This window comes from Miniopterus schreibersii (assembly GCF_964146895.1).
Source record: "Miniopterus schreibersii genome assembly, chromosome: X".
NCBI lineage: Eukaryota > Metazoa > Chordata > Mammalia > Chiroptera > Miniopteridae > Miniopterus > Miniopterus schreibersii.
In genome coordinates, this window is record NC_138104.1 from 28,440,980 (window position 1) to 28,466,875 (window position 25,896).

At 39.8% G+C, this 25,896-nt stretch overlaps 1 protein-coding gene across 1 annotated transcript; it reads right to left on the reverse strand.

The window, feature by feature from the left end:
* Positions 1-703: 703 nt before the first annotated feature.
* LOC308550757 (nuclear RNA export factor 2-like) lies at positions 704-25,217 on the reverse strand. Its single transcript, XM_081124948.1, has 20 exons — positions 25,084-25,217; positions 10,466-10,595; positions 9,769-9,852; positions 9,553-9,657; positions 9,359-9,439; positions 9,169-9,238; positions 8,940-9,028; positions 8,709-8,816; positions 8,424-8,533; positions 6,553-6,589; positions 5,854-5,922; positions 5,716-5,771; positions 5,466-5,573; positions 5,287-5,342; positions 5,077-5,192; positions 4,933-4,975; positions 4,211-4,283; positions 3,531-3,713; positions 1,070-1,130; positions 704-935 (listed from the first exon to the last, which is right to left on the reverse strand). Exons 2-20 carry the CDS (start codon positions 10,511-10,513, stop codon positions 891-893), a joined length of 1,542 nt encoding a protein of 513 aa, XP_080981074.1. The 5' UTR covers positions 10,514-10,595; positions 25,084-25,217; the 3' UTR covers positions 704-890.
* Positions 25,218-25,896: the final 679 nt, after the last annotated feature.

Genomic DNA, 25,896 nt, shown 5'->3' on the forward strand with positions numbered 1-25,896 from the left:
TTCAGGGTTCATCCACATCTTAGTGTGGTGGTTTTTTTTATTGTGGAAAAAGTCACCTAACATAAACTTAACCTTTTAACCATTGTAAAGTGAACAATTCAGTGGCATTTAGTACAATCAAATTTTGTACAACCATTATCATGATCTATTTAGAGAACATTTTCATCACTCTAAAAGGAGACCCTATATCCATTAAGCAGTCATTTCCCCTTTGCTCCTGACCCTGGCAAACACTAATGTACTTTGTATATCTATGGATTTTCATACTCTGAATGTTTCATATAAGTAGACTCATACATTATGTGGTCCTTTGTGACTTCCTTCCTTCACTTAGCATCATGCTTTTAGGGTTCATACATGTTGTACTAGGCATTTCTTGCAAAGTTCCTTTGTGCCAGGACCCATGCCTGCTTTAGTGGGCCACTAGGTAGAGCATATGACCAAGTTATACTGTCTCCAAAGGACAACTCTGAAAACAGCATGTGTCTCTTCTTATCAGAATTTATTGACAAACTACCCATGGAGTCACATCTGATGTAACTGCTAGGGACTGCCAGGGTAAATGGCAGAATTGGTGGCAGGGGGTAAGGGGGTAGGGAAGGACCTTTCAGTCCTCAACCCATTGGCTCATGGTTGGGTAGGGGAAAAGTGATCCAAAACACACGGCATATAATGTATAACATCACTCTTTATTATGAAAAAAAACCCCAAAGTAATAACAACAACAGTGATCGTGAATGGGGCAAATAAACAGAACAAATGACAGGTAGTTAGGCAACTGTGGCTTCTTGGTCAGCCAGGCCTCCAGCTCCAGTCATGGATTATGGCCTTAGGCAGGAGAAAAGAGAAACGATGGTGATGAAGACAAAGATGACAGCCAAAGGCTCTTTTTAAGGAATTTCTTTGAAGGCTTCCTCTGGGATCTTGCCCTCGGTCTAGAGAGGAAGAGTTGGGGTGTCAGAAGAGCCAGCTCCCTGAGTTTCATTCCAGGGCACCAGCTTCCACCTTCTTGGCCTTCCTGAAGGCCCAGAAACATCTATCTTTAACCCACTTGACACCCAGACCTCACCTTGAGCGCAGTGAAGACCTGAGCAGCTCTGGTGTAGTTCCACTCATTGTCCTGAAGGCACCTGGCGTGGGAGAAGAACAGGTGACCTCCATTAGTACCACAGTACAGACACGCAGACCATGCAATGCCACCACAAAATCTATGACACTGAATCTATGCTGGGACACATGTACCAGAATAAGCACTATGTGTAATGAGGAAGAAAGACCTAGTGAAAACCAAAATGTCTTGTCACTAGCATTCATGGCCACTAGAATTCAAAACGGAATAGAGATGTTCAAAAGAACAAGGGAGCTTAATATATATTGATAAAGATGCTCAAGAAAATAAAAAGTGTAAATTTTAAAATACAACTTTCCAATCACTTTTAAATTGGTTTATAATGTACATATTGTAGTGTTCATCCTTTTAAGGTGAAACAACCACAATTCAGTGATTTTCTAGAGTATTCACAAGATTTTGCAATCATCAAAATTCTGCAATCAACCACCAAGGCATTTTTATCACTGTAAATAAAACTCCTTACCCATTAGCAGTCACTCCCTAGTCCCTCCTTTCCCCAGACCCTAGTGACCATTAATCTGCTACCTGACTATATGAATTTGCCCATTTGGGCATTTCATGTAAATGGACTTATATAATAAGTCTTTTGTGTCTGCCTCTTTCACTTAATATAACAGTATCAAGGTTCATCCATGTTATAACAGGTAACAGAACTTCATTCTATTTTATTGTTGAATAATAATCCATTGTATAGATATACCACCTTTTATTTACCCTTTAATAAATTGATGGACATTTAGGTTGTTTCCACTTTTTGCCTATTAAGAATAATGCTGCTGTGAATATTTGCACACAATTTTTTGTGTGAACATTTGTTTTCAACTATCTTGATATATATCCAGGAGTAGATATGGTACATGCATGTTTAACATTTTGAGGAATTGCCAAACTGTTTTCCTTAGTGGCTACATTTTCCATTCCCACCAGCGGCATATGAGGGTTCCAGTTCCTCCACATCTTTGCCAACACTTATAGCCATTCTAGTGTGTGTGAAATAGTATCTAAATCTATTTTTATTTTGTATTTTGCAAATGACTAATGATGTTGAGTATCTGTTCGTGTGCCTTTTGGTCGTTTTTTTTGTTTTTTTTTTTTGATAAATGTCTATTGATATATCTGTTCATTTTAACTGAGTTACTTGCTTTTTCATTTTTGAATTCTAAGAGTTTTTTTAATATATTCTGGATACAGAAACCTTATCAAGTATATGATTTGCAAATATTTTCTCTGATTTTTTGGGCTGTCTTTTTATTTTATTTTTAGTGTCTTTTGATGCAAAACGTTTTATGTTTTGATGAAGTTCAATTGATTTAACTTTTATTTTTTGTTTGTGCCTTTGGCATCATATGTCAGAAACTGTTGCCTGATTCAAGGTCACAAAGAACTTACCCCAATATTTTCTTCTAAGATTTTTATAGTGTTAGCAATAACTTTTGATTTATATTTTTATATGGTGTGAGATAGAGGTACAAATTAATACTTTTGTGAGTGGATATCCAGTTGTCCTTAAATCAGTTGCTGAAAAGACTATATTCTTTACTCACTGAATATTTTTCCACTCTGGTTGAAAATCAGTTGTCCACAAAGGTGAGGGGTGTGTGTGTGTGTAGATTCTAATTCTATTCCATTGATCTATATGTCTATCCTTAAGCCAGTAACACATGGTATTGATTACCATAGCTTTGTACTAAGTTTTGAAATAGGGAAGTGTGAGTCCTCTAACTTTGTTTTTTTCTGAAGATTATTTTGTCTATTCTGGGTCCACTGCATTTTCCTATGAATTTTAGGGTTAACTTGTCAGTTTCTACAAAGAAACCAGCTGGGATTTTGATATAATTGCATTGAATCTGTATATAAATTTGGGGAGTATTGCCATCTTAACAATATTAATTCTTCTGATCCACAAACATGAGATATCTTTCTACTTATTTAGGTCTTTTTAAATTTACTTCAACAATGTTTTGCAGATTTTGGAGTACACATTTTGCATTTTTTGTTAAATTTGTTCCTCAGTATGTTATTTTTTATGTTATTGTAAATGAAACTGTTTTCTTAATTTCATTTTCTGATTGTTCATTACTAGTGTATAGAAATACAATTGATTTTTGTGTATAGATCTTCTATCCTGCAATCATGCTGAACTTGTTTGTTAATTATAACATTTTTAATGGTTTCCTTAGGATTATATATATGCAAGCTCATGTTATCAGAACAATATATTGTTTTAAAATTATTAACATATATCAGAATAAAATTAATATACATATTTTATGAGCTCACTTTTTTTTTGGAAGCACAACATCTAAATAATTATTTTTATAAATTAACTGCAAGTTCCCATTATGCACTCCTTTGCCCTCTTAGCTCATTCTTATTCCCATAGATTCCCAGCACTCACTTCTGAGACCACTGGAGGTTTATCCCAGACTGGGTGGAGAAAGCCTGCACCATTTCTTGCTGCTCTGTGGAGAGGGTGGGCAGGGAGCCAAAGGTGGGCGTAGGTACTGGAATGGAGAACGCAGTCTGGATTTCTTTTGTGCCGGCATTCCCCACAGTCAATATATCGTTCACGATGCACAGACTGGAAGAAAGATGGGCCTTCAGGCTCCCAAAAATGATCCTGCCTCCACTGCCACTCAGAAACCAGTTTCCTTCCATACCCCAACTGTGCCTGCCCCCCAGATTCCTTGCTTGGTACCTCTGCCTCTCCCATTGAGCTCACCTTTGAAGAGATTGTCTACTAGCTTCACTCAATTTTTAGATTTGATAAGAATGCATTTACCCTTTACAACAGCCCAGAAAACGGATAATCTCCATTTTCCAAAGGGGACAATGAGTCACTAAGGTCTTATAACTTCACCAAGATCACTTAGCTAGGTAGTGAGTGTTGAGATCAGGAAAAGAATCTGGTATTCTGATTCCAGAGCCCACAGCCTTAACCACTAACCTAGAGCTCTCCTTGTTGGCTTTCCACAATACTGAGGAAAGCTCCAGGCTGTACCACCACATTACCACACCACTGGAATTCGGCTGGGACGGGTGTTCATGCTCATGCTGCACCCACAATACAGCACTTACCTGGAATCGCTGCCAGAAGACAAGATGAAGGTCCGGGTGAAGGCATAGACAGGCCCTTGAGACTTTCCTTCCACTTCAATGACAACAAAAAGCAACCACCCTTAAGAGTTGTACATACTTTTCACACAAGCAGCATTCCCCAGTCGGGGTCTTAACCTGACACTCTTGCAGCACCCTTATGTGATCCAAACAAGGACAATTTCTCACTATGACTCAGGAGGGCATTTCAAGGACTGAGAGGGCAACAATAGGGATAATCAACTCCCAGTAATAGGACCCTTAACATGTGTCAGATCCTCTGACAAACACTTGGTCATTTCATTCACTTTTTTAAAGCATCCCTAGAGAATGGTATTACCAGCCCATTTTGCAAATGAGGAAACTGAATGGTTAGATATTGGGCCCAGAGTAGGGAACTGAGATGAAAGCTTCAGGGTGTGTTTCTGACACATGAGCTGTGTTGAGGTAGAAAGGCATGGATGTATATCAGAACACAATAGGTTGAGGGCAAGGGGGGTGTGGGAGGAAGGGAAGGGGAGGGAGGGGGAAGGAAAGAAGGAAACAAGAGAAATAAAAAAGAAGAGAAAAAAGAAAAGAGAAGAAGAAAAGAACAGAAAAGAGAAAAGGAAGCAACCTGGGAAGTGGGGGAAAGTTTGGGAGTAAGTCCATTAGGGGAAAGGGAATAGTGGAGGATCTGGGGAGGGAACTCTGCATACACTCACCTTCCTTGAAAACTCCACTGACAGAAAAACAGAGCATCATTTCCTGAAAGGAGAGAATGATTATTAGGGCTGTCAGTATCCTTCTAAACCTCCTACCCATGTCTGACTTTCTTGGTCTGTGGGAGAGAGGAAACAGGTGCTCACCGTGTGGACGCACAGATCTATCACATAGGAGTTAAGGTCATGCTGAGTTTTGGGCAACACGCAGAGGGAGCTCACAATGTCATGATTTGTACGCTTCAGTAGCTGAACCCGCAGGTCTGTGGAGGGAGAAGGAGGAAGGCTGGGCCCTTGTCCACTATGATTGACCCCTTCACACCCCTTTCCCATGCCGATCTCATATCACGCAATTACCAGGATCCTTGACTTTTTTCATATTCCTGTTATCCTTTAAGTACTCACACAAGCTGCTTCTAGGAAATAAAGAGAAACAGGAAGTGGTGGTCCAGGCAGGGTAGGTGTTTCCAAGAGCTGGCCTCTGTCTGCTGGGGAGCAACATGGCCCAGGACCAGAGTTTGAGCTCTGATACTCACAAAGCTGGGTCTTCAGAGTTGAAGAGAACAGTCAGGGAGAAGCAGGCCTCCTCATGGTAAGCACTGAGGAGACTTTGTCGGTCTTCAGAATCATAAATCAAGTAATACCTGTGGGGGGGGGGGAGGACAGGTTATCTCTCTGATTTGGGCTTGCCCCCAAGGGACCTTGAAAGCTCCTCTCAACCCATGAGTAGACCTGTGCCTCTCCTGTCCCAGTCCTCCTTTGATTTATGATCCCAGGGGTACTTACTGAAGCAGGAATTGAGAGACTAGATTCTTCAGGGTCTCAGGTCCTTTATAGCTTTCCTGGAATCAAAAGACAACTTCAAACTATGTAGGAGACAAAGCATCCCTTGCAACACCCCAATCTTGCTCGGTCTGTTCTTACCTTACAGGGTTTTATTATGTCCATGTCTATAATGTCAATTACAGTTGGTGGGGGTAAATCCTCGCCATCCTGGAGAAGGAAGGAGTAAGTTAGCAGCATAGTCCAGGGAGGTGGTCCTGGGTGATTAGGGGAAAGGATGGAACCAGGAGACGGTGAAGGTCAGAGGCCAGGACTGAAAGGACCCTTGAAATTCCATGGGCAAGATTCTAATGAGTGTCTGCATCATATGGCCCTGGAAGTCTCTACTGTTTTATGCAACTTGTGTGTGTGTCTGTTTATCTATCATCTATCTATCTATCTATCTATCTATCTATCTATCTATCTATCTATCTATCTATCTATCATCTATCATCTATCTATCTATCTATCTATCTATCATCTATCTATCTATCTATCTATCTATCTATCTATCTATCTATCTATCTATCTATCATCTATCTATCTATCTATCATCTATCATCTATCATCTATTTCTCTCTCCCTCCCTGCCTCCCTCCCTCATTCCCGCTTTCCCTGTCTCTCTCTCTCTCTGTACATTTTCACAGAGATTATATTCATGTCTTTTTCAGGAGTCCATACCCCCCCAAATGGATAAGGCTCTGATGCAAACATGTCATCTTGGCAAGACACAAAGGGCTTGAGGGCAGATGCATTGGTTGTCAATGTTAGTAAGAGATGATGATGAAGGTAGGCACTTACCAAGCGTAACAAGTTGGGGAAACATTTCCTGATGACACTGTCCAAATCCAAAAATAGAAAGAAGTGGTTGATAGTTTCAGTTGCGATGCTTCCATTTACTTAAAACACTGAAGGCCTGAACAGAGACAGGTGTTCTGCCCACCCAGCAGCCCCCTTTCGCTTTCTCAGCCTCTGATTTCAAGGCTTCTGGGTCCACTCCCCTGCTGAGCACTGACCATCTGCCAAATGGAATCTCTGAAACGTACAATCTCACCTTTCTCCACACCTCCACATTCATATTACTTCCATTCCTTCCTCTGTGCCTCACCGTTTCCCTCCCCTGCCACTCCCCCCCCCTCCTCCTGGTTAGCTCCCACCTAGAGGGCCCTGACTCCTTCTCCAGAGCCACAAGACACAACATATGGATCCCAGACTGCAGGGTTTCTTCCCCCTCCCTGTCTCCCTTCCTTCCTCCAGGTCCCCACGGATGGCTCCAGAAAGAAGAGGGAATAAGGTGGACGCCCAGGGCTCTGCTACCTCACTGGGGGTCCAGCATCCTGTTAGGAACAGGACATGCCCCAGGGATGGTTTGGGACACTGGGGCAGGGAGGTGAGTGAGGAAGGGGTTAAGAGACAGGAAGGGAAAGGGAGAGGGATGAAGACAGAAAGAGAGTGAAGATAGGAGAGGAGATTAGGAAGACATAGAAGAGTAGAGATGAAGGAGAAAGAGAAGCAAAGGGAAGCGAGAGAAACTCCATCTTGGGTGTGAGGATCAGATAAGAAGAGAGAAGAAAGGGCTCCTCTGCAGCAGCCCTTTCCTTCATCTGCCCCTGGGTGGCCCTGGGACCCCAGGTTGGAATGGAAAACGTGCATCCGTTGGCCTCAGGGCCATGGGATGTTGGCTGAACCTTTGTCACCTGTGAGACTCAATCTCAACTGGGCGTGGGAAACACACCAGCCACGGGATCAGGAGACTTTCCCCAGAGAAGTAAGGGGTCAGGCCCCAGCTGAGCTTGGGATGGGGGGATCTTATGATCACCACGTTCTCTCCTCATGGCCCCTGTGCACCTGTGCCTTTCTTAGTTGGTTCCTTGCATGAGGAATCCTACCTGTTTCAGGCCACCCAGGGCTCCTCTGAAGGACCAGGCAGGTGATGTGATGTGTGGAGAAAGGGGCAGTGCCCCTGAGAGGACTGTCCTCCTCTCTCCTCAAACCCCTCTTCCCTCTGCCTTCCACTGCTGCCCTCTGCTCAGTGGCGGTGGCTCACTTCTGGCCCCTCGACTAGGGAACCCTGGATTCTCCCAAGGACAGCCGAGCTTCTGGCACTGGGCCAGAGGAACGAATGTACTGATAGCAGCCCCCCCCAAGGCCTCAGCCATCAGCATACAGAGGGAAAGTCCTCATGTCAGTGTGGGATTGTAGAGGAGACCCTTTTGAAGGAAAGGAAAGAAGGTTCCTCCCAGAATAGGACAGGGATACTCTATATCATCTCAGAGACAAGAAGCCCTGTCTGAGCATGAGGCCTTAGGCTGGAAGATCCTTCTCAGTGCAGGGTACCAGCATCTGTCTCAAGGCTGGACCCTCCTGGTTCTTGTGATGAGGGAAGAGTCCTGCCTCCTGAAGCACACTCTTGGGAGGGCATGCTAGAGAACAGTGGGTGCAGAGAGGTGGAAACCAACCCCAGACCAAGTGATCAGGTCAGAGGAAAGAAAGGAGACTTCTAAGCTCAGGTGAGAGACACATACAATCAGAAAGAAGAAAGCAGGGCCTGTAGTACTCCTAGAGGACTAGAGGTTTCATGTCCTGCAGAGGGGTACTGTCAGGGGTAATTTGACTCTTAGGGGGCAAAGGAAGTCTCTCTCACAGAAAGGGTGACAGTGATGACCACCAACCTTATGTAAGTGGGCTGGTCTGGGAAGGTGTCACACAAGGGGTTCCCTTTCAGCCACAGTTCTTCAAGCTTCAGCCCTTTTATCTTGTCCAACTCACAGGCTGACTTTAGCTGAGAAATATGGGGAAAAATGGAAAATGAATACCAGAAAAAGAGGTACATCTGGGCTCCTGCACCCACAGCCCTTTTCTTCCCCCACAGGTACTTTTTCATCCCTCCTGTCGTCATTCTGATAACCACTACCACCCACCCTCAATCCAACTTTGATCTGGCTCCCTGTTCTCACCTCATTTTTGGAGAGGTTCAGGATGTTGACTCTGGGGGCCACCTGTGTAATTTCAGACACGCAATCTAGCTTGTACAGTTTGTTCTTGCACAAGTTCAAGGATAAAAGCTTTGGGAAAGAAGAGTTAAGAGTGATAGTTACTATCTAGGACCTTGGAGACAAATCTGCCCTCCATCCCATCTGTTCCTTCCACCCCCTACCATAACACCAGCACTGAGCCTAAGGCCTCACCTCAGGGAAATTCTCTTTGATGATCTCCAGGATGGCAGTCATGCAGTTTCTTCGATTAAGGACTATAATAATACCATGGCCCAGTAAGTCTTCAGGGAGCCGAGAATAGGAAATCAGAAGGTTGAGAGGGTTCCAGGACCAGGACCTCCCTCATTACCATCCCTTAGTCTCCCTCCCAGGCAGAATCCTCTGCCCTCACCTGCCCTAGAATTACTACTATCAGCTGTACCTGGGTCAAAGCGAATCTTATGAAGGTCAAGAGCTTTCTGGGAGACATCGTATCGTTTGCTTATGGTTAGCTGCAGAGGGAGATGAAGAGAGACACTCTGATGTTGTTGTGGTGATAGGGGAATCGGGGACTGATGGAGGAAGAGGTGGGTCTGAGTGTGGGCACACAACATGCCTTGTGTCTGCATTACCTTTAGCTGCTCCATTTTTTCTGGCTCCAATTTATTGCACACAGAGTAGGGTACAGCAGAAGTATTGACAAAGATAGGTATCTGCAGGAAGAAGAGGTGGGATAAGCACCAAGAACTCTAATATGAAAGGTTAGTAGCCTGTGGCCTGTCCTCCTGCTTTGGGACTAGGTACAGAAAATATCCTCAACACACACCTTTTGGTTCTGCTCATCACAAATCTTGTAGCTGACATCCTTCAATGCAGAGGCAGCACTAGCATCCTGGACAAAGAACTGGGCCAAGTGTTTAACATAGTGAAACTATAGGGATTGAAGGCAAAAAAAAATAGTGTCAGAGGCCAATGGCCCAAGCTGAGCCAGGTCTCTCCCTATTTCCTGTGCCCCCTCATCTGGCTTCACGATCCCTCTTACGTCCACTGGAGTGAAGGGGACACTGCAATGGCTCTGGATTGAATTCATCAGCCATGTCTTGTCATACTTTATCCCATAAGGGACCTAAGGATGAGAAGAAGGGAAGGGGTGGGAAAGAGGAGAGACAACATGGAAACAAGTGTGGAGAACAGCCCAACACAGTGTTTTATTCTGACCTCCCACCAAACTTTAAAAGACTTTAAAGTAGGGACCACTGACATGATTTCAACATTTTATTTTTTGGCCAGATATGGATTTTCTAATTGTCCTTTTACTCTATTCTGATATTTACTTCCTAAATAATCAAATTTAGATGCTTAAAATGATCTTCCTTTAATAAGGTTCCAGGGAAGATCCTACCTATTGAAGACCCTACCTGTCTGTCCCTCTGATAAAAACTTCAGAGAATATACCCACCCCACCCCCAATCAGCTTGAGCCAAACTGAGACGTCTGGTGAGTAGTTACTCCATCTCCTTGGCAGTAGTTTCTACCTTTGCCTGTAGTCAACCTCCTGTGATCTTCCTTCAGTCAGTCTGTTCCTCTTTTATTGCTTCTCTGAACCTGCCCTTTGGATAATCAAAGATGTTTACTCCTCCTATCCTTAACAAAGTTCTTGGCATCTCTATATGAGATCAACACAACTTCCCTTGATCTGCCTCTCCTGCACATTCCCTACAGTTTGTCAGGATACTCACTGTGATCTTGAACCAGTCCCCTAGGGTTCCATCCTGTGTGTTTTCCATTTGTCGCTCTGGAGGAGTTCTATCTTGGTATGCTTTAATCCATTTCACGCTAACATTGTTACGGTGGAAATCAGAGAGGGTTCTGTGGGGGAAATGCATAGAAGTGAGTGTCCGTAAATGTACAGAAATGCTAAAAAGTCTTCTATATATGCTCACCTCAATTATGCCAGGTCTACAAATAGGGTTGTTCAACCATTATTCCAGCTCTATCACTCTTCACTTTTACAGTAAGAGAAGAAAAAGAAGACCATGGAGACTGAAAGAGTTGCACAGTCAGGTCCTGCTACATGCAAACTAGGCTGCCTGAATACTTACTGTCTTACTTGAGGGTCCTTCTGGGAATCCCTCATTGCCTTGTTTCCATAATCCTCCAGAAGGTGTAAAGGCTGAGGTTCGTACCCACCATATTCATAATGAAGTTTCCCCTTGCCAAAATTCTGGAAAGAATCTCAACCTTTATTTTTCCTTGAAGAGAGCTACCGCTATTATTGTAATTTGAAATTGAGAAGAAAAAAAATTTGAAGACACACCAGTGATCACGTACCATGTACCACCTCTTGGCCTAACATTATGGTAGGGAATCCATGGGTCAACCTGCCTGAGTAGAATAATCACACAAACCCCAGAAAGAAAATTCCTCTACCTCCCTAGATACGAGTCTTACTTGAAAGAGGGCATAATTAAGGAAGAAATCTTGAAGTACGGAGTAACTATGTGGAACCATTTAGAAAATGAGACAGGATTTATAAAGAACAAAAGTATGAATACTCATGGGTTATACACTAGGAAGGCATATGACTTTTGCCTTCTTTCAGGCCACTCTAATCTAATAATCCTGCCACAACCCAGGAAGCAAACTCTCTCATACCTTCCAAATATAGTCAGGTACCAAATTGATTTCATTACTAATTAGCAAGCTCTACTTTTTCAGTACAGTCCAAGTTTTAATGTCAGGTGAGGCTGATGTAATAGCTTCCTAAACTGCCCCCCTCCTTCCAGCCTTGCTCTCAACAATACTCTGAAATATCCTGAGTAAGCTTTCTTTTTGTTCAGCCAGAAATGTATTTCAGCTCAGGGGAAAATTCTAACTTCTGCTCTTTTATAACAGGAATCTCAACAATGAACTGGAAAGACAGAAAAAGATCTAAACACTTGTAGTTGACACTATTTGCTTCTGTTATAGATACATAGTTTGATTGCATTATGGTCAGAGAACATACTCTGTATGATTTCAATTCTTCTTATTTATTTATTTACTTTTTTACTGAAGTTATCAGTGTGACATTGGTTAATAAATTTATATAGCTTTTAGGTATACAATTATACAGTACATCATCTGCATATTGTATTGTGTGTTTACCACCCCAAGTCAAGTCTTCTTTCATCACCATTTATCCCTCCTTTACCCTTTTCTACCTCCCCCAATCCCCCTTCCCTCTGACAGTCACCATACTGTTATCTGTGTCCATGAGTCTTTCTAATTTTTCTTCACTTAATCCCTTCACCTTTCTCACCCACCCCTAACCCCATCCCTCTGACAGCAGTCAGTCTGTTCTCTGTATTCAGGAGTCTGTCTCTACTCTGTACGTTTATTTTGTTCATTAGATTCCATATATAAGTGAAATTATATGGTATTTGTTTTTCTCTGTCTGGCTTATTTAACTTAGCATAACACTCTTCAGGTCCATCCATGCTGTTGCAAAAGGTAAGATTTCCTTCTTTTTAATGGCTGAGTAGTATTCCATTGTGTAAATGTACCACTGCTTTTTTATCCACTTATATACTGATAAAGATTTGGACTGCTTCTAAATCCTGGCTATTGTAAATAACACTGCAATGAACATAGGGTGCATTTATTCTTTTGAAGTAGTGTTTCAGGTTTCTTTGGATATATTCCCAGAAGTAGAATTGCTGAGTCATAAGGCAGTTTCATTTTTAACTTTTTGAGGTAACTCCATACTGCTTTCCACAGTGGCTGCACCATTCCCACCAACAGTGCACGAGGGTTCCTTTTTCTCCACATTCTTGCCAACACTTGATGTTTGTTGATTTAATGATAGTAATTCTGACAGGGGTGAGGTGATATTTCATTGTGGTTTTAATGTGCATTTCTCTGATGATTAGTGACGTCAAGCATTCTTTCATACGTCCATTGGCCATCTGTATGTCCTCTTTGGAGAAGTGTCTATTCAGAACCTTTGTCCATTTCTTAATTGGATTGTTGGTTTTTGGGGTGTAATTTTTTATAAGTTCCTAATAAGTTTTGGATATTAAGCCCTTATCAGCTGTATCGGCGAGTATGTTCTCCCATTCAGTGGGCTGTCTTATCATTTTGTTGATGGTTTCCTTTGCTGTGAAAAAACTGTTTATTTTGATGTAGTCGCACTTAGTTTTTCTTTTGTTTCCCTTGCCCAAGGCAATATATATAAAAAAAATATTGCTACAAGAAATGTCTGAGATTTTACTGCCTATGCTTTCTTCTAGGATTTTTATGGTTTCAAGTCTAACATTTAAGTCTTTAATACATTTTAAGTTTATTTTTGTGTGTAGTATAAGAAGATGGTCTAGTTTCATTTTTTGCACATATCTGTCCAATTTTCCTAACACCATTTATTGAATAAACTATCTTTATAGCATTTTATATTCTTGCCTCCGTTGTCAAATATTAATTGACTATAAAAGAGTGGGTTTATTTCTGGGCTGTGTGTTCTGTTCCATTGATCTATATATCTGTTTTTATTCCAGTACCAGGCAGTTTTCATTACAATGGCCTTGTAGTATAGGTTGGTATCAGGTAGTGTGATATTTCCAACATTGTTCTTCTTTCACAAGATTGCTGAAGCTGTTTGGGGTCTTTTGTGGTTTCATAAAATTTTTTGGAATATTTGTTCTAAATATGTGAAATATGCCATTGGAATTTTAATAGGAATTGTGCTGAATCTATAGATTGTTTTCTGTAGTATGAACACTTTAATGATATTAATTATTCATGGTATATACTTCCACTTATTTGTGTCTTCCCCAATTTCTTTCTTCAGTATCCAATAATTTTTCAAATACAGGTCTTTTACCTCCTTGGTTAAATTTTTCCCTAGGTATACCTTACATTTTTCTTTTGCTGCAATAGTAAATGGGATTGTTTTATTTTCCCTTTTTATAGTAAATTACTGGTGTATACAAATGCCATCAATTTCTGAATATTAATTTTGTATCTTGCTACTTTGCTGAGTTCATTCATCAGTTCTAGTAGTTTTTTGGTGGAGTCTTTGGGGTTTTCTATGTACAGTATCATGTCATCTGCAAATAATGACATTTTTGCTTCTTCTTTTCCAATTTGGATGCCTTTAATTTCTTCTTGTCTGATTGCTGTGGCTAAAACCTCCTGTACTATGTTGAATAAGAGTGCTGAAAGTGGACATCCCTGCCTTGTTCCTGATCTTAGCACAAACATTTTAGTTTTTGCGCATTGAGTATGATGCTGGCTGTGGGTTTGTCATATAGGGCGCCTTTATTATTCTGAGGCATGATCCCTCTATTCTCACACTGCTGAGTGTTTTTATCATAAATGAGTGCAGGATTTTATCAAATGATTTTTCTGCATCTATATATGATTGTGTGGTTTTTATTCTTAATTTTGTTTATATGATGTATCACATTTATGGATTTGTGAATATTCTACCAACTTTGCATCTCCAGAATAAATTCCACTTGATCATGGTATATGATCTTTTTAATGTATTGCTGGATCTGGTTTGCTAATATTTTGTTGAGGATTTTAGTGTCTTATTCATCAGGAATATTGGTCTATAATTTTGGTTCTTTGTAGTGTCTTTATCTGGTTTTGGAATTAGGATAATGCTGGCCTCATAAAAAGAGTTTGGAAGTTTTCCCTCCTCTTGAATTTTTTGGAATTGTTTGAGAAAGACAGGTGGTTAGTTCTTCTTTTAATGTTTGGTAAAATTCACCTGGGAAGCCTTCTGGTCCAGGACTTTTGTTTGTTGGGAGTTTTTTTTAAAAAAATTACTTCTTTGATTTTATTGGTTGTAATTGATCTATACAGGTTTTCTGAGTTTTCCTGATTCAGTTTTAGAAGATTGCATGTTTCTAGGAATTTGTCCATTTCACCCAGGTTGTCCAAATTGTTGGCATATAGTTGTTCATAGTATTTCCTTACAACCCTTTGTATTTCTCTGTTGTCTGCTATTACTTCTCTTTCATTTGATTTTATTTATTTGGCTCCTCTCTCTTTTTTGTTTCATGAATCTGGTTAAAGGTTTGTCAATCTTGTTGATCTTTTCAAAGAACTAGCTCTTGGTTTCATTGATTTTTTGTATTGTATTTTTCTCCTGTATATCATTTATTTCCATTCTCATATTTATTATTTCCTTCCTTCTACTTATTGTGGGCTTTGTTTGTTATTCTTTTACTAGCTCTTTTAGGTGTAGGGTTAGATTGTTTATTCTTGCTTAAGGACATAGCTCTGTAATGCTGTAAATTTTCCTTTTAGGATTGCTTTCTCTGTGTCCCATAGATTTTGGGTTGTTGTGTATTCATTTTCATTTGTTTCCAGGTAACTTTTGATTTCTTCCTTGATCTTATTGTTAACCCGTTCATTATTTAATAACATGTTATTTAGCCTCCATGGGTTTGAATGTTTTTCAGGTTTTTGATTGTAATTAATTTCTATTTTCATACCATTGTAGTCAGAGAAGACGCTTGATATGATTTCAATCATCTTGAATTTAAGACTTATTTTATGTCCTAACATGTGATCTACCTTTGAGAATGTTCCATGTGCCCTTGAGAAGAATGTGTATCCTGCTGCTTTGGAATAGAATGTTCTGTAAATAAATCCATCTGATCCAGTGTTATTTAAGGTTGCTGTTGCCTTGTTGATTTTTTTGTCTGGAAGATCTATGCATTGATGTTAGTGGGGTGTTAAAATTTCCTACTATGACTGTATTGCTGTTGATCTCTCCCTTAATGTCCACCAATATTTTTTAATATATATATACTTAGGTGCTCTGGTGTTTGGTGCATATGTTTATCAGGATTATATCCTCTTGTTGGATGTATCCCTTTAGTATTATGTGGTGACCTTCTTTGTGTCTCTTACGGCCTTTGTTTTAAAGTTTATTTTATCTAAGTTCTGCTACCCCAGCCTTTTTTTGGTTTCCATTTGCATGTAATATTTTTTTCCATGCCTTTCCTTTCAGTCTGTATCTTTTGTTCTGAGGTGGGTCTCTTGTACACAGCATATATATGGGCCATGTTTTCTTAAACATTCATCTACCCTATGTCTTTTGATTGGAGCATTTAATCCATTTACATTTAAGGTTATTACTGAAAGGTAATATTTATCGCTTTTTTTCCCCTTATACCTATGTTCCTTTCTCTCTCTCCATATATATATATATATATATATATATATATATATATTTATCTATATATCAGTCCCTTTAGCACTTCTTGAGTGCTGGTTTGGTGGTACTGAACTCCTTTAGCCTTCTTTTGTCTGGGAAGCTTTTCATTTTGCCTTCAATTTTAAATGATAGCCTTGCTGGATAAAGTAGTCTTGGCTGCAGGTTCTTGTTTTTCATCACTTCAATACTTCATGCCAATCCCTTCTGGCCTGCAGTGTTTCTGTTGAGAAATCAGCTGACAGCCTTATGGAAACTCCTTTGTAGGTAACTGTCTCTCTCTTGCTGCCTTTAAGATTCTCTCTTTGTCTTTAACCTTTGCCATTTTATTTATAATGTGTCTTGGTGTGGGTCTTTTGCCATTATTTCTTCAAACAGGTTTTCTATCCCTTGCTCACTCTCTTCTCCTTCTAGCACTCCTATGATGTGGATTTGTTATACTTGCTGTTACCTCAGAAGTTCCTTAGACTTTCCTCATTTCTCTTAATTCACTTTTCTTTTTGATGCCCTGCTTGGGTGCTTACTATTATCTTTTCTCTAACTCATTGATGTGATCCTCTGCTTCATATAACCTGCTGTTGATACCTTCTAGTGTATTTTCATTTCTGACACTTTCCTTTTTATGGTTTCTATGTCCTTTTCCCTGCTTATACTATCTCTTTTTAAAATATATGTATATTTTTATTGATTTCAGAGAGAGGAAGGGAGAGGGATAGAGAGATAGAAACATCAATGATGAGAGAGTCATTGGTCAGCTGCCTCCTGCATGCCCCCTGTTGGGGATCAAGCCAGCAATCCGGGCATGTGCCCTGACAAGGAATCAAAACAAGACCTCCTGGATCATAGGTAGATATTCAACATCTGAGCCACACTGGCTAGGCTTACTATCTCTTCATTTAAGTTCTTGCTGAGATCATCCACTCTTCCCCTAAGGTCCTTGAGCATCCTTATAACCATTGTTTTAAACACTGCATCTAGTATTTTGGTTGCTTCAATTTCATTTAATTCTTTTTCTGGGGATTTCTTTTGTTCTTTCATTTGAGACATATTTCTTTGTCTTCCTGTTTTGTCTCTGTGTATTGGGTATATCTGCTATGACTCCCAAACTTGTTATGATGGCTTTATGATGTAGGTGTCGTATTTGTCTTAGTGGCACAACCTTCTAGATCACCTGAGCTTGGTCCTCCAGGAATGTTTCTTGTGGTTTATGTGCACCCTCCTGTTGTAGTTGAGCCTTGAATGCTGTTAGCCATTTCCTGGGTGGAGCTGATCTTTCTGGCTGGCTGACTATAAGGATAAAACCTCAATTACCATGTCTGAGTTGCTGTACTAAGGCTGCACTCCAAGGCAGGGTTATTCCCAGCACGGTCTGGTGCCTGGTGGAATCCTCCTTTGGATGTTATGCTCGTGAGGCTAGTTAGGTCAAACTCTGATGTGGTTTGATGCCCATCACTGGTTGTCTTGATTCTGGCTCCACTCAGTTGGATTCAGGTACAGGTCAGTATCAGACATGGTGTGTAACTGGGCTTGGGCTACCTGTCTGGAGCTACGATGCTGTTCACTGTTTGTGGCTATGTCTGCTGGGCTTGGGCGTGTGTGACAGGGACCAGGCTCAGTACCAGGATCAGCTTCCTGAAGCTTTGAGCTGGGGGTAGATCAATAAAAGTCCAAGGCTCTTTGAGGTCCACCTCCATAAGTCAGCTACTCCCCTTCCCCCTGATATTGCCTGGTGTTCCTCTAGAGCCTTCTGAAGAAAGACTGTAGGGTGGGTTCAGGCTGGGAATGACCCACAGACCCTTCCACAGGTTGTGAGCTCAGTACAGCAAGGCAACCTGGGTCAGGAGGATGGGACTAATGGGCCCCCTATTTAGGGGTCATAGAGTCAGGCACTCAATTAAGGGAAAGTAGTTCCTACTCTAGGGCCAAACCACTAAGTCTCTGCTAGAGTTTCCAACTCTAGTTCCCTTAGGAGCAGCACACCACAGGTTCAGGTTGGGTGCGGCCAGCCAGCCCTTCTGTAGGAGCAAGTTCATCTGGATGGAGTCACAGCTGGGTGGAGCCTTGGGAGGACAGATCAAAAGAGGCTCTAGTTGGAGGTAGTGTTGGCTAAGCCTGAAAGAGGGGGCCAATCACTTCATCCTGGTCCCAGACAATAGTCTCCAAGGGGCACACACTCTGAATGTCCCAGCTTGGGGCAGCACTCCCTTCCTCCATCAAAACTGAGTGCAGCAGAGTGGGGTATCTGGGACTTGGAAGGGCAGATCCAAACAGTCTCCCACTGCAGGTGGTGTCAGCAAGCCTGCAGGAGGGTGGCAGGCAATTCTTCCACTTCCTAGGATAGTGGGCACTGAGTTCTGAGCAGAGATAGGAGTCCTCCCCACTCCCCAGTGATGGAGCTACACAGCACAGCACCCACCTGTCTGATTCCTAGAAAAAAGTCTCCCTGGGAGACACACGTTGAAAGTCCCAGCTCAATACAGCACTCTGAACATCCTGCTTGGCTGAATTCATCAGGATGGGGCAGTCAAGTGATTCAACAGGTGCATTTGCTATATGCTCAAGGTGGGGAAGATAGGTTCCCTTTCCAAAGCTACACAATTCAGTTACAGTCTGAGTATCTGTCAAGAGCCTCTCCATAAAAAGAGCTCCCCAAAGGTCACTGCTGGGTGCAGCCAGAAGATCCTTCTGCAGGACCCAATCATGGCAGAGTGGCATTACCAGCAATTGGGAGATGAGGAAGTGCATTCCCCAAGCTGGTGATGTAACAATAAGAGTCCTCGCCCCTTGAAGTGGTGTCTGGGTGTCCAGCAGACTCCCTTCTCTCCCAGGTGGACTGAATCCCCACTGATTTTCACCACCAGATGCTATGTGGGTTCCTCTTCCAGTCTTTGTTGCTCTGGGTTGGGGATCCCTGCTTGGGACTGGAACCCCACACTCCTGGGGGGAGGGAGTTTTGCAACTGCGAAATCCCTTTGGCTCCTCTGCCCCTGCACTTGGGTGCGGGGGCCAGCTCCTTCCACGTCTCTGACCTTTTTACCAGTTTCTCTTTGTCTTCTTCTGCACATCCTTGGTGATAATATTTCAATTCAGCTAGCCTTCAATTGGTTATTCAGGTTGATTGCTCTACAATTTAGCTGTAAATCTGATTTGGCACCGGGAGCAGGTGAGTGTAGCTTCCACCCACTCTGCAGCCATCTGCTAATACAAAAGCTTCACCAAAGGGTCAGGGAATGAGTTTAGAAAGACCAGTGGCCTCCACAGTCTCTTTCCACTCCTCACAGAGGTTCTGTTATTTGGATGTGTACACATTTAAGATCATTATGTCTTCCTGGTGGATTGATCCTTTTACTATTATGTAATATCCTCTTTGTCTACTAATTTCCTTTGCTTTAAAGTATACTTTATCAGCTATTGTGGCCTTTAGTATGCTCATAAAAGTGTTTCATATTTCACACGGAATTCACTCCTAGAAATTTCCTTGTTCAGCCCCTACACTTAACAGCATACTTAATTCACTGTGCAGCAAGATTTAGGAGAGTTTCTTTGGGGAGGGCATCTACAGAAATAGGCCAGTGTCAATTATCTCTCCCATGAGTAGATTAACTAAGGGTATTTTATTTTTACAAAAGCAGCATTCAACTGAAACAATGTACCAGTTGATGGCAATATTAGTGGTTTTGGGGAAGGTGGATTAAGGCAATTAGACTGTTAGAAAACAGATTTTCTTTGTGATTCAACATTTAAGGTTCTTTAGGTTTGTGTGTTGTACATCTGTACATTAATTATTCCATGTTGTTTCAGAGATCAGTTATGACTATAAATAGATTTACTCCAGACCACTCCAAGATGTACTGATTATTACTAGGCCTTGGATTAACTTTCCTGGGAAGTGATTAATTTTACTATGTGATCTGCTGTCAGGAAAGTTCTGCCACTCATAACCTTTGATATTTTCCTTGAGTGGCACTTGGAAATAAAATTAAAGTGTTTGACCCAGAAATTCCACATGCTCAGTCTCCCAAACTTGGGGACAGCCTGGAGTACTATTTCTCATACTCCACACTTAACTTACAAGAAAATTCTCTTGGTCCTGCCTTCAAAATATATCCAGATTCTAACTACTTCTTACTACCTCTATTTCTACCACCTTATGTTTCACCAACATCAATCTCTTGTATTATATTGCCTTTCAACTGGTCCCTCTGTTTTCACCCATGCTCCCTCACCATCTGCTTTTAACTCACCAGACAGAGAAGCATAAGTGAAATCTTTTACTATTTTGTTCAAAATCTTATAACAAGAGTTTGAAGCCCATCAATATGTTAAAATGTACGAGTTTCTAATGATAACAACATAAAGGAGCCATATTGGTGGCATTTGGAGAATTCCAATAAGCCAAATTATTTTTATGAAAATTTGTACATAAAGAGGGAATATCAATTTTTTTATGTAGAAGCTTTACATAAAGTTAGCTAATTTGTTGATGAGAGAGAATTTCTTTTTATATTTTGGTTAATATATAAAGATGGCATGGTAGAATTTGAATATCACCATTTAAAAACTCACAAATAATGGATCTATACAATTTTCACCAATGACTGACAAATACCACAAGAAGAGAAACAATGAGACATCATGTATTATATTATAGGAACTATCTTTGAAGTATTCTTGCCCAAACCATCAAAGCTGAATACGATTGAGCCTTAGCAACAATCTGAGTCTGGTATCAACATTGGGATGCAATGAGACAGTTTATTTAACAAAGAGAGAGAGGCAGAGAGAGGAAGAGGGGAGGGAAAGGGAGAAAGGAGATATGTGAATATGTTTGGCACTGTATATTTGTATGCTATGGAACGTATTAGCACTTACACAGATATATTCTCAAAATGTAATCATATGGTAAAATATATCTGTAACCTGCTGTTTTCATTTAGCAATTTTTTTATGACATTGTATGTTTAGAAATATTTAATTGATTTTTATCATTTACCAAATTAACATGATTTTCCTTTAAAGACACTGTAGAAATTAAAGCTAAGGTCACCTGTTTACCGAGCAAGAACTGAGGGTTGAATTACACTGAGCTAGGAGTTCAGAAAGGAATAAATGATTAATCCAAAATATATCTTTTTCATATTTAAAAATGTGTAAATAATAATCTGATTTTCATATAATTTATACATTAGCTTATTATTTCAGTTAAATTTTTAATTATCATAAACTTTAATCTACTAAAAGTTTTCAATTTCAACAAATCATTTCAAGATTTTGCTACTATAAACAATGTTACTATGAAAAGAATTATACATACATTCTATGTATTTGTTTATACTTTTCAATGCAATAATTCCCATAAGTAGATTATTCTGGTCAAAACATGAATGTTTTCAATGTTAAGAAACTTTTGTAAGAGGCATTTATATATGCAGGGTGGGGCAAATGTAGGTTTACTTACTCATATGGAAAATAACACAATAATTAATAAATAATAATACAAGAATAAACTCTGTGCTTCGGGTACTCACAATTGTAAACCTACTTTTGCCTCACCCTGTATATATATTTGCACGCTCATCAAGAGTGAATGAATGAGTCTATTTCTTCACCAGTTCACCAACAATTTAAAAAGGTCACATGCTGATAAAACAATTGCCCTTTTTGAATTTACTTTTGGAAAAACATTACCTCTAATGAATATATATATGTGTGTGTGTATATATATATATATATATATATATATATATATATATATATATTCTATATATACATTGACATAAGACAGGAGGATATAGTGGAGTGGAGACCCAGAATCTATTGTCAGTGGAATGACTGAAATATGAAAGTGGCTGAGGGTTGGAAGAGACTTGAAGGCCTCAGAAGCAGGAGCAAACAATCAAGGATGAGAGGATAAGACAATATAATGTGCACTGGCAAAATGATAAAGTGAAAAAAACACCTGAGGTACTGGACCTGTGCTGGCCAGACATGTCCATCTGGAATACTTCATGAAAAGCATATTACATGTGTTTTCCTGTTTCTGTTACGTTATTTTCTAAACATTAGAAAGAAGACACACTGCAAAAGATAACAATGATAATAAGGACTACACTAAACTAAGCATTAAAAAATAAATTTAGGGTTTTGCTTCCAGCAATGAGACTAACTAAGTTGGACTAGCTAAATATCCAATTGAGAATAGCTAGAAAAGTGTGAAAAATTATTTTTAAAAAATTATTTAAAGGCATCAAAGAGCGATCAATGCCAGAAGATATTATGGAGCAAAGATCAGGAGAAAAAGAAATTCCAGAAGGTAATCTCAGCGTTTGGGGTTGCTTTTTTTAAATAGCAGCAGTTTATGATTCCTAAGGAGGAATGTATGATGCTTAAATGCTGAAAATTTGTGCCAAATTTTCTACAGAGGTCAGGCTAAGTGCATAAAAGCTGAAGTTGGCCTGTCAAGGAGGGGAGCTATGTAAAAGCAAGTAAAGGTAAACTGGAAATAGACCAGCCCTGCAAAGGACTAAAGTCCAGATTAATGATTTCAATCACCAGATCTGGGATTGTTGGTTGTCATCTGGGAGGCTGTTAGACAGAAAAAAAGAAAGAAACTCTTTCTTAGAGGGAGATAACTCATCTTAAGACTGAAGTAAATAAATCTACAATTTATTATATATAGTTCCCTGAAATCTTTTAAAAATAACTACGTGAGAAAGGAAATAAGACAACATCATTGAAAATCAAGAAATAAAAAAATGCAATAAAAACTATCCACATGAAATCTAGATAATGGCAGTATTAGATATAAACTTTAAAATAACCATGTTTATAACTGTCAAGAAAATAAAAGACTGAAAATTTTACCCAAGAATTTGAAAATATAAAAATGAACAGAATTTCTAGAACTGAAAAATGCAATAACTGGAATTAAGAACAATTATAGGATTAGCAGCATATTAGACACACTGAAGGGAGAATCAGAGAAATGAATGAAATATCTGAAGAAAATATCCAGAATGAAGTATGAAGAGACAAAATGATGAATAATACAGGAAGAGATGGGGCAAAGGTAAAAGGGGTATGGTAAATAAAGCAAACATGTTTAATAGGAGTCCTATAAAGAAGGAAAAATAATAGTGCAGAAACAGTATTTCAAGATATAATGTTTGAGAAGTTTTGAAAAGTAACAAAAGACATCAAGTAAGAGATGTAAAAAGCAGTATATATGCCAAGTATAGTGGGGTATGAGGAAAACCAAACCCAGGCCTATTATAGTAAAGCTGTTGAAACCCAAATAATGGAACTATTCAAAGATGAGAGAGTAAAACAACGAAGTATCTTCAAAGGAGTAAAAATTAGACTGATATATAATTTGAGACAGAAATAATGATAGTTTGAAGAAAGTGAAACTGTATCTTCATACTCAGAATTTTGTGTTCACAAAAGACTTGTCCAATCACTGGGTTGTACATCTGAAAAGAATATAATATTGTCTGTCAACTGTAACTGAAAAATAAAAGATTATTTAAAGTAAAAAAATAATAATAAATATTAAAAAACTTATTTTTTGAAAATGGAAGTTAAATAAATAAACATACTAATGCAAAGAAAAGCTAGGCAAATTTTGTCACCATCTAACTCGAACTAAAGATTCACCCTCAGGCTAAAATATGATCCAAGATGGAGACACATACAGATGTAAGAACAATGAAGAATAATGACATTGGAAAATATGGAGGAAAATAAAAATGAGTATTTACTGTTTAATACAATGATAATTTCTTGAAGAATATGTACATGTAATTAAAATGCATGACAATAAATCAGGAGGTGCATTAATTGAGCTAAGTGTTGGAAGGTACTTGTGCTAACCAAGAAGATGTAAAAGAACTAACATTAAACTGTAATAAGGCAAAAATATAAGTTGTAATCTGAAGGATGAACATGACAAAAACAAGAAAGAATGTTTACCAAGCTAAATAAGGCAAAAATTGAATAATTAAAAATATATATTATATGTTACAAAAGAGAGAAAAAGAAAACTGGAACAGAAAAATAAATGTAAGGCAAACAGAATAATTTAAACGCAATTATATCCGGTATTGCATTACATGCAAATCGACTGAAGATTTCAAATGAAAAAGCAAAGATCACTAAGTCTAGATAAAAACATTCATTCAATCAGATGCTCCTTAAAAGGGACATATGTAAAATACAAAGATAAAGAAAAACTGAAAATTAAAAGAAGATAGCAAAAGATATACCATTTAAACACTGAAAGCTGGTATAACCATTCAAAAGAGAAAAATATATACCTTAAGTAAAAACATTACTAGAGAAAAAGGGACATTTCATTATGACTAAAGGTTCAATTCAACATGAAAATATTAGTAAATTTTAAATTTGTATGCACCTTTTAACATAGAACCAAAAGACACACAGCATAAACTGATAGAAGTAAATAGAAAACATACACACAGCAGAAAATGACCGAAGTAAAAGGAATGACCAAATCCACAGTCACAGTGGGAAATTTTAGTACATCTCACTGAGTGACAGATAAAACATTCAGACAAAAAATGAGTTAAATGAAGGAGATTTAAATAACAGAAATAACAAAACTTAGTTAATTGTCATAGAACACTGCACATGACAATCCATGCTACATTCCAGAACAGGTCATATGGTGGGCTATAAAGCAAGCCTTAAGAAACTTCTATGGGGATAATACAATATGCTGACTGGTTGGTGTAAAAATTCAAGAATAATGCTGGGTTCCTTGCTCCTCCCCTACCTCTAGTATGCATCCAAAGAATGTTAATTTCCAATACTCCCTTCCCGGGGTAACCCTCCTCACTCACCAAATCCTGAACCAGAGAGGTATAGATGACTCAGACCGTTCCCCTCATCCAAGGGGAACATCTCAGCTTTGTCATAACCATAGCCACAGGAGGGGCGGTTTTCTATGTGGAACCAGGACGGTGTATCAGGGACCACTCTACCCATTTCCTCAAGAGAGTGGAAAATAGCCTGGGCCCTCGACAACCCTCCCCACCTAAAGGTGGCTTGGCTGGGTATCCCGTGGGTTGGTGTGGGGGAGGGGACCTAGAATCCCTCCGGCCCCGTGAGGATTCACGCTGAACAACTCACCACTGGTGCGGTCTGAAGGCAGTAACCTGTCACCACTGTCCTCGCAAGGTATTTATGAGGAGAATCTGTGGAGTCTGGAGCTGGGGGGTTCTAGCATTCTGTGGAGGGCCCCAAACTTTGATCAAGTCCACACAAGTAAGATGGAGTCCTGACAGGAAGTTCCTTCCCTAGAGAGGAGGGTCCTAGCAGCCAGAGGAGACTTAACTTCCTGTTCTCACTGCCCCCAGAGTTGCTACTAGGCAACTGTTTCCAACCAAGCCTCCTCCACATAAGCTTCGAGTAGATTTAATAGGACTGGTTCCCAGGTAGGTGTTCGCAGGTAGAGTTCCCAGAGAACTCGGACAGTCAACTGTGACCAGGCTCTGTGTGGGCTGCCTTACATTGTGCTCCTTCACGTATTCCTCACAAGGACATCTGTATCTGCGGAATTAACACTCCTTGCCCTCCCTGAAGTTGCTGAGGTTTAGGGAGGTGTAGGAGCTTGTCTGGCGTAATTCAGACATTACATGGTGATGCAGACACTGGTACTGAGCTTTATAGAGTGGACATTATCCCATCATGCATTACTTTAATAAACTCTTTAAAAAATAAAAGACTTACCTAAAGAAGGGCGAAGTTAAAGATATCTATATAGTCACATGGCAAACAATAACTTCAGTTCACCTTAGAGAGGTCATACGAGGGGCCAAACAGAAATTGATAAAGAAAATAACAAACCATTTGGTGGGGCACTGAAATGAGAGCAGGAAAAAAAAAATCGCCTTTTCCTTTGGGGGTGGTTGGGGAGGGGCGGGGAGGAGCTACTCCCTGGTG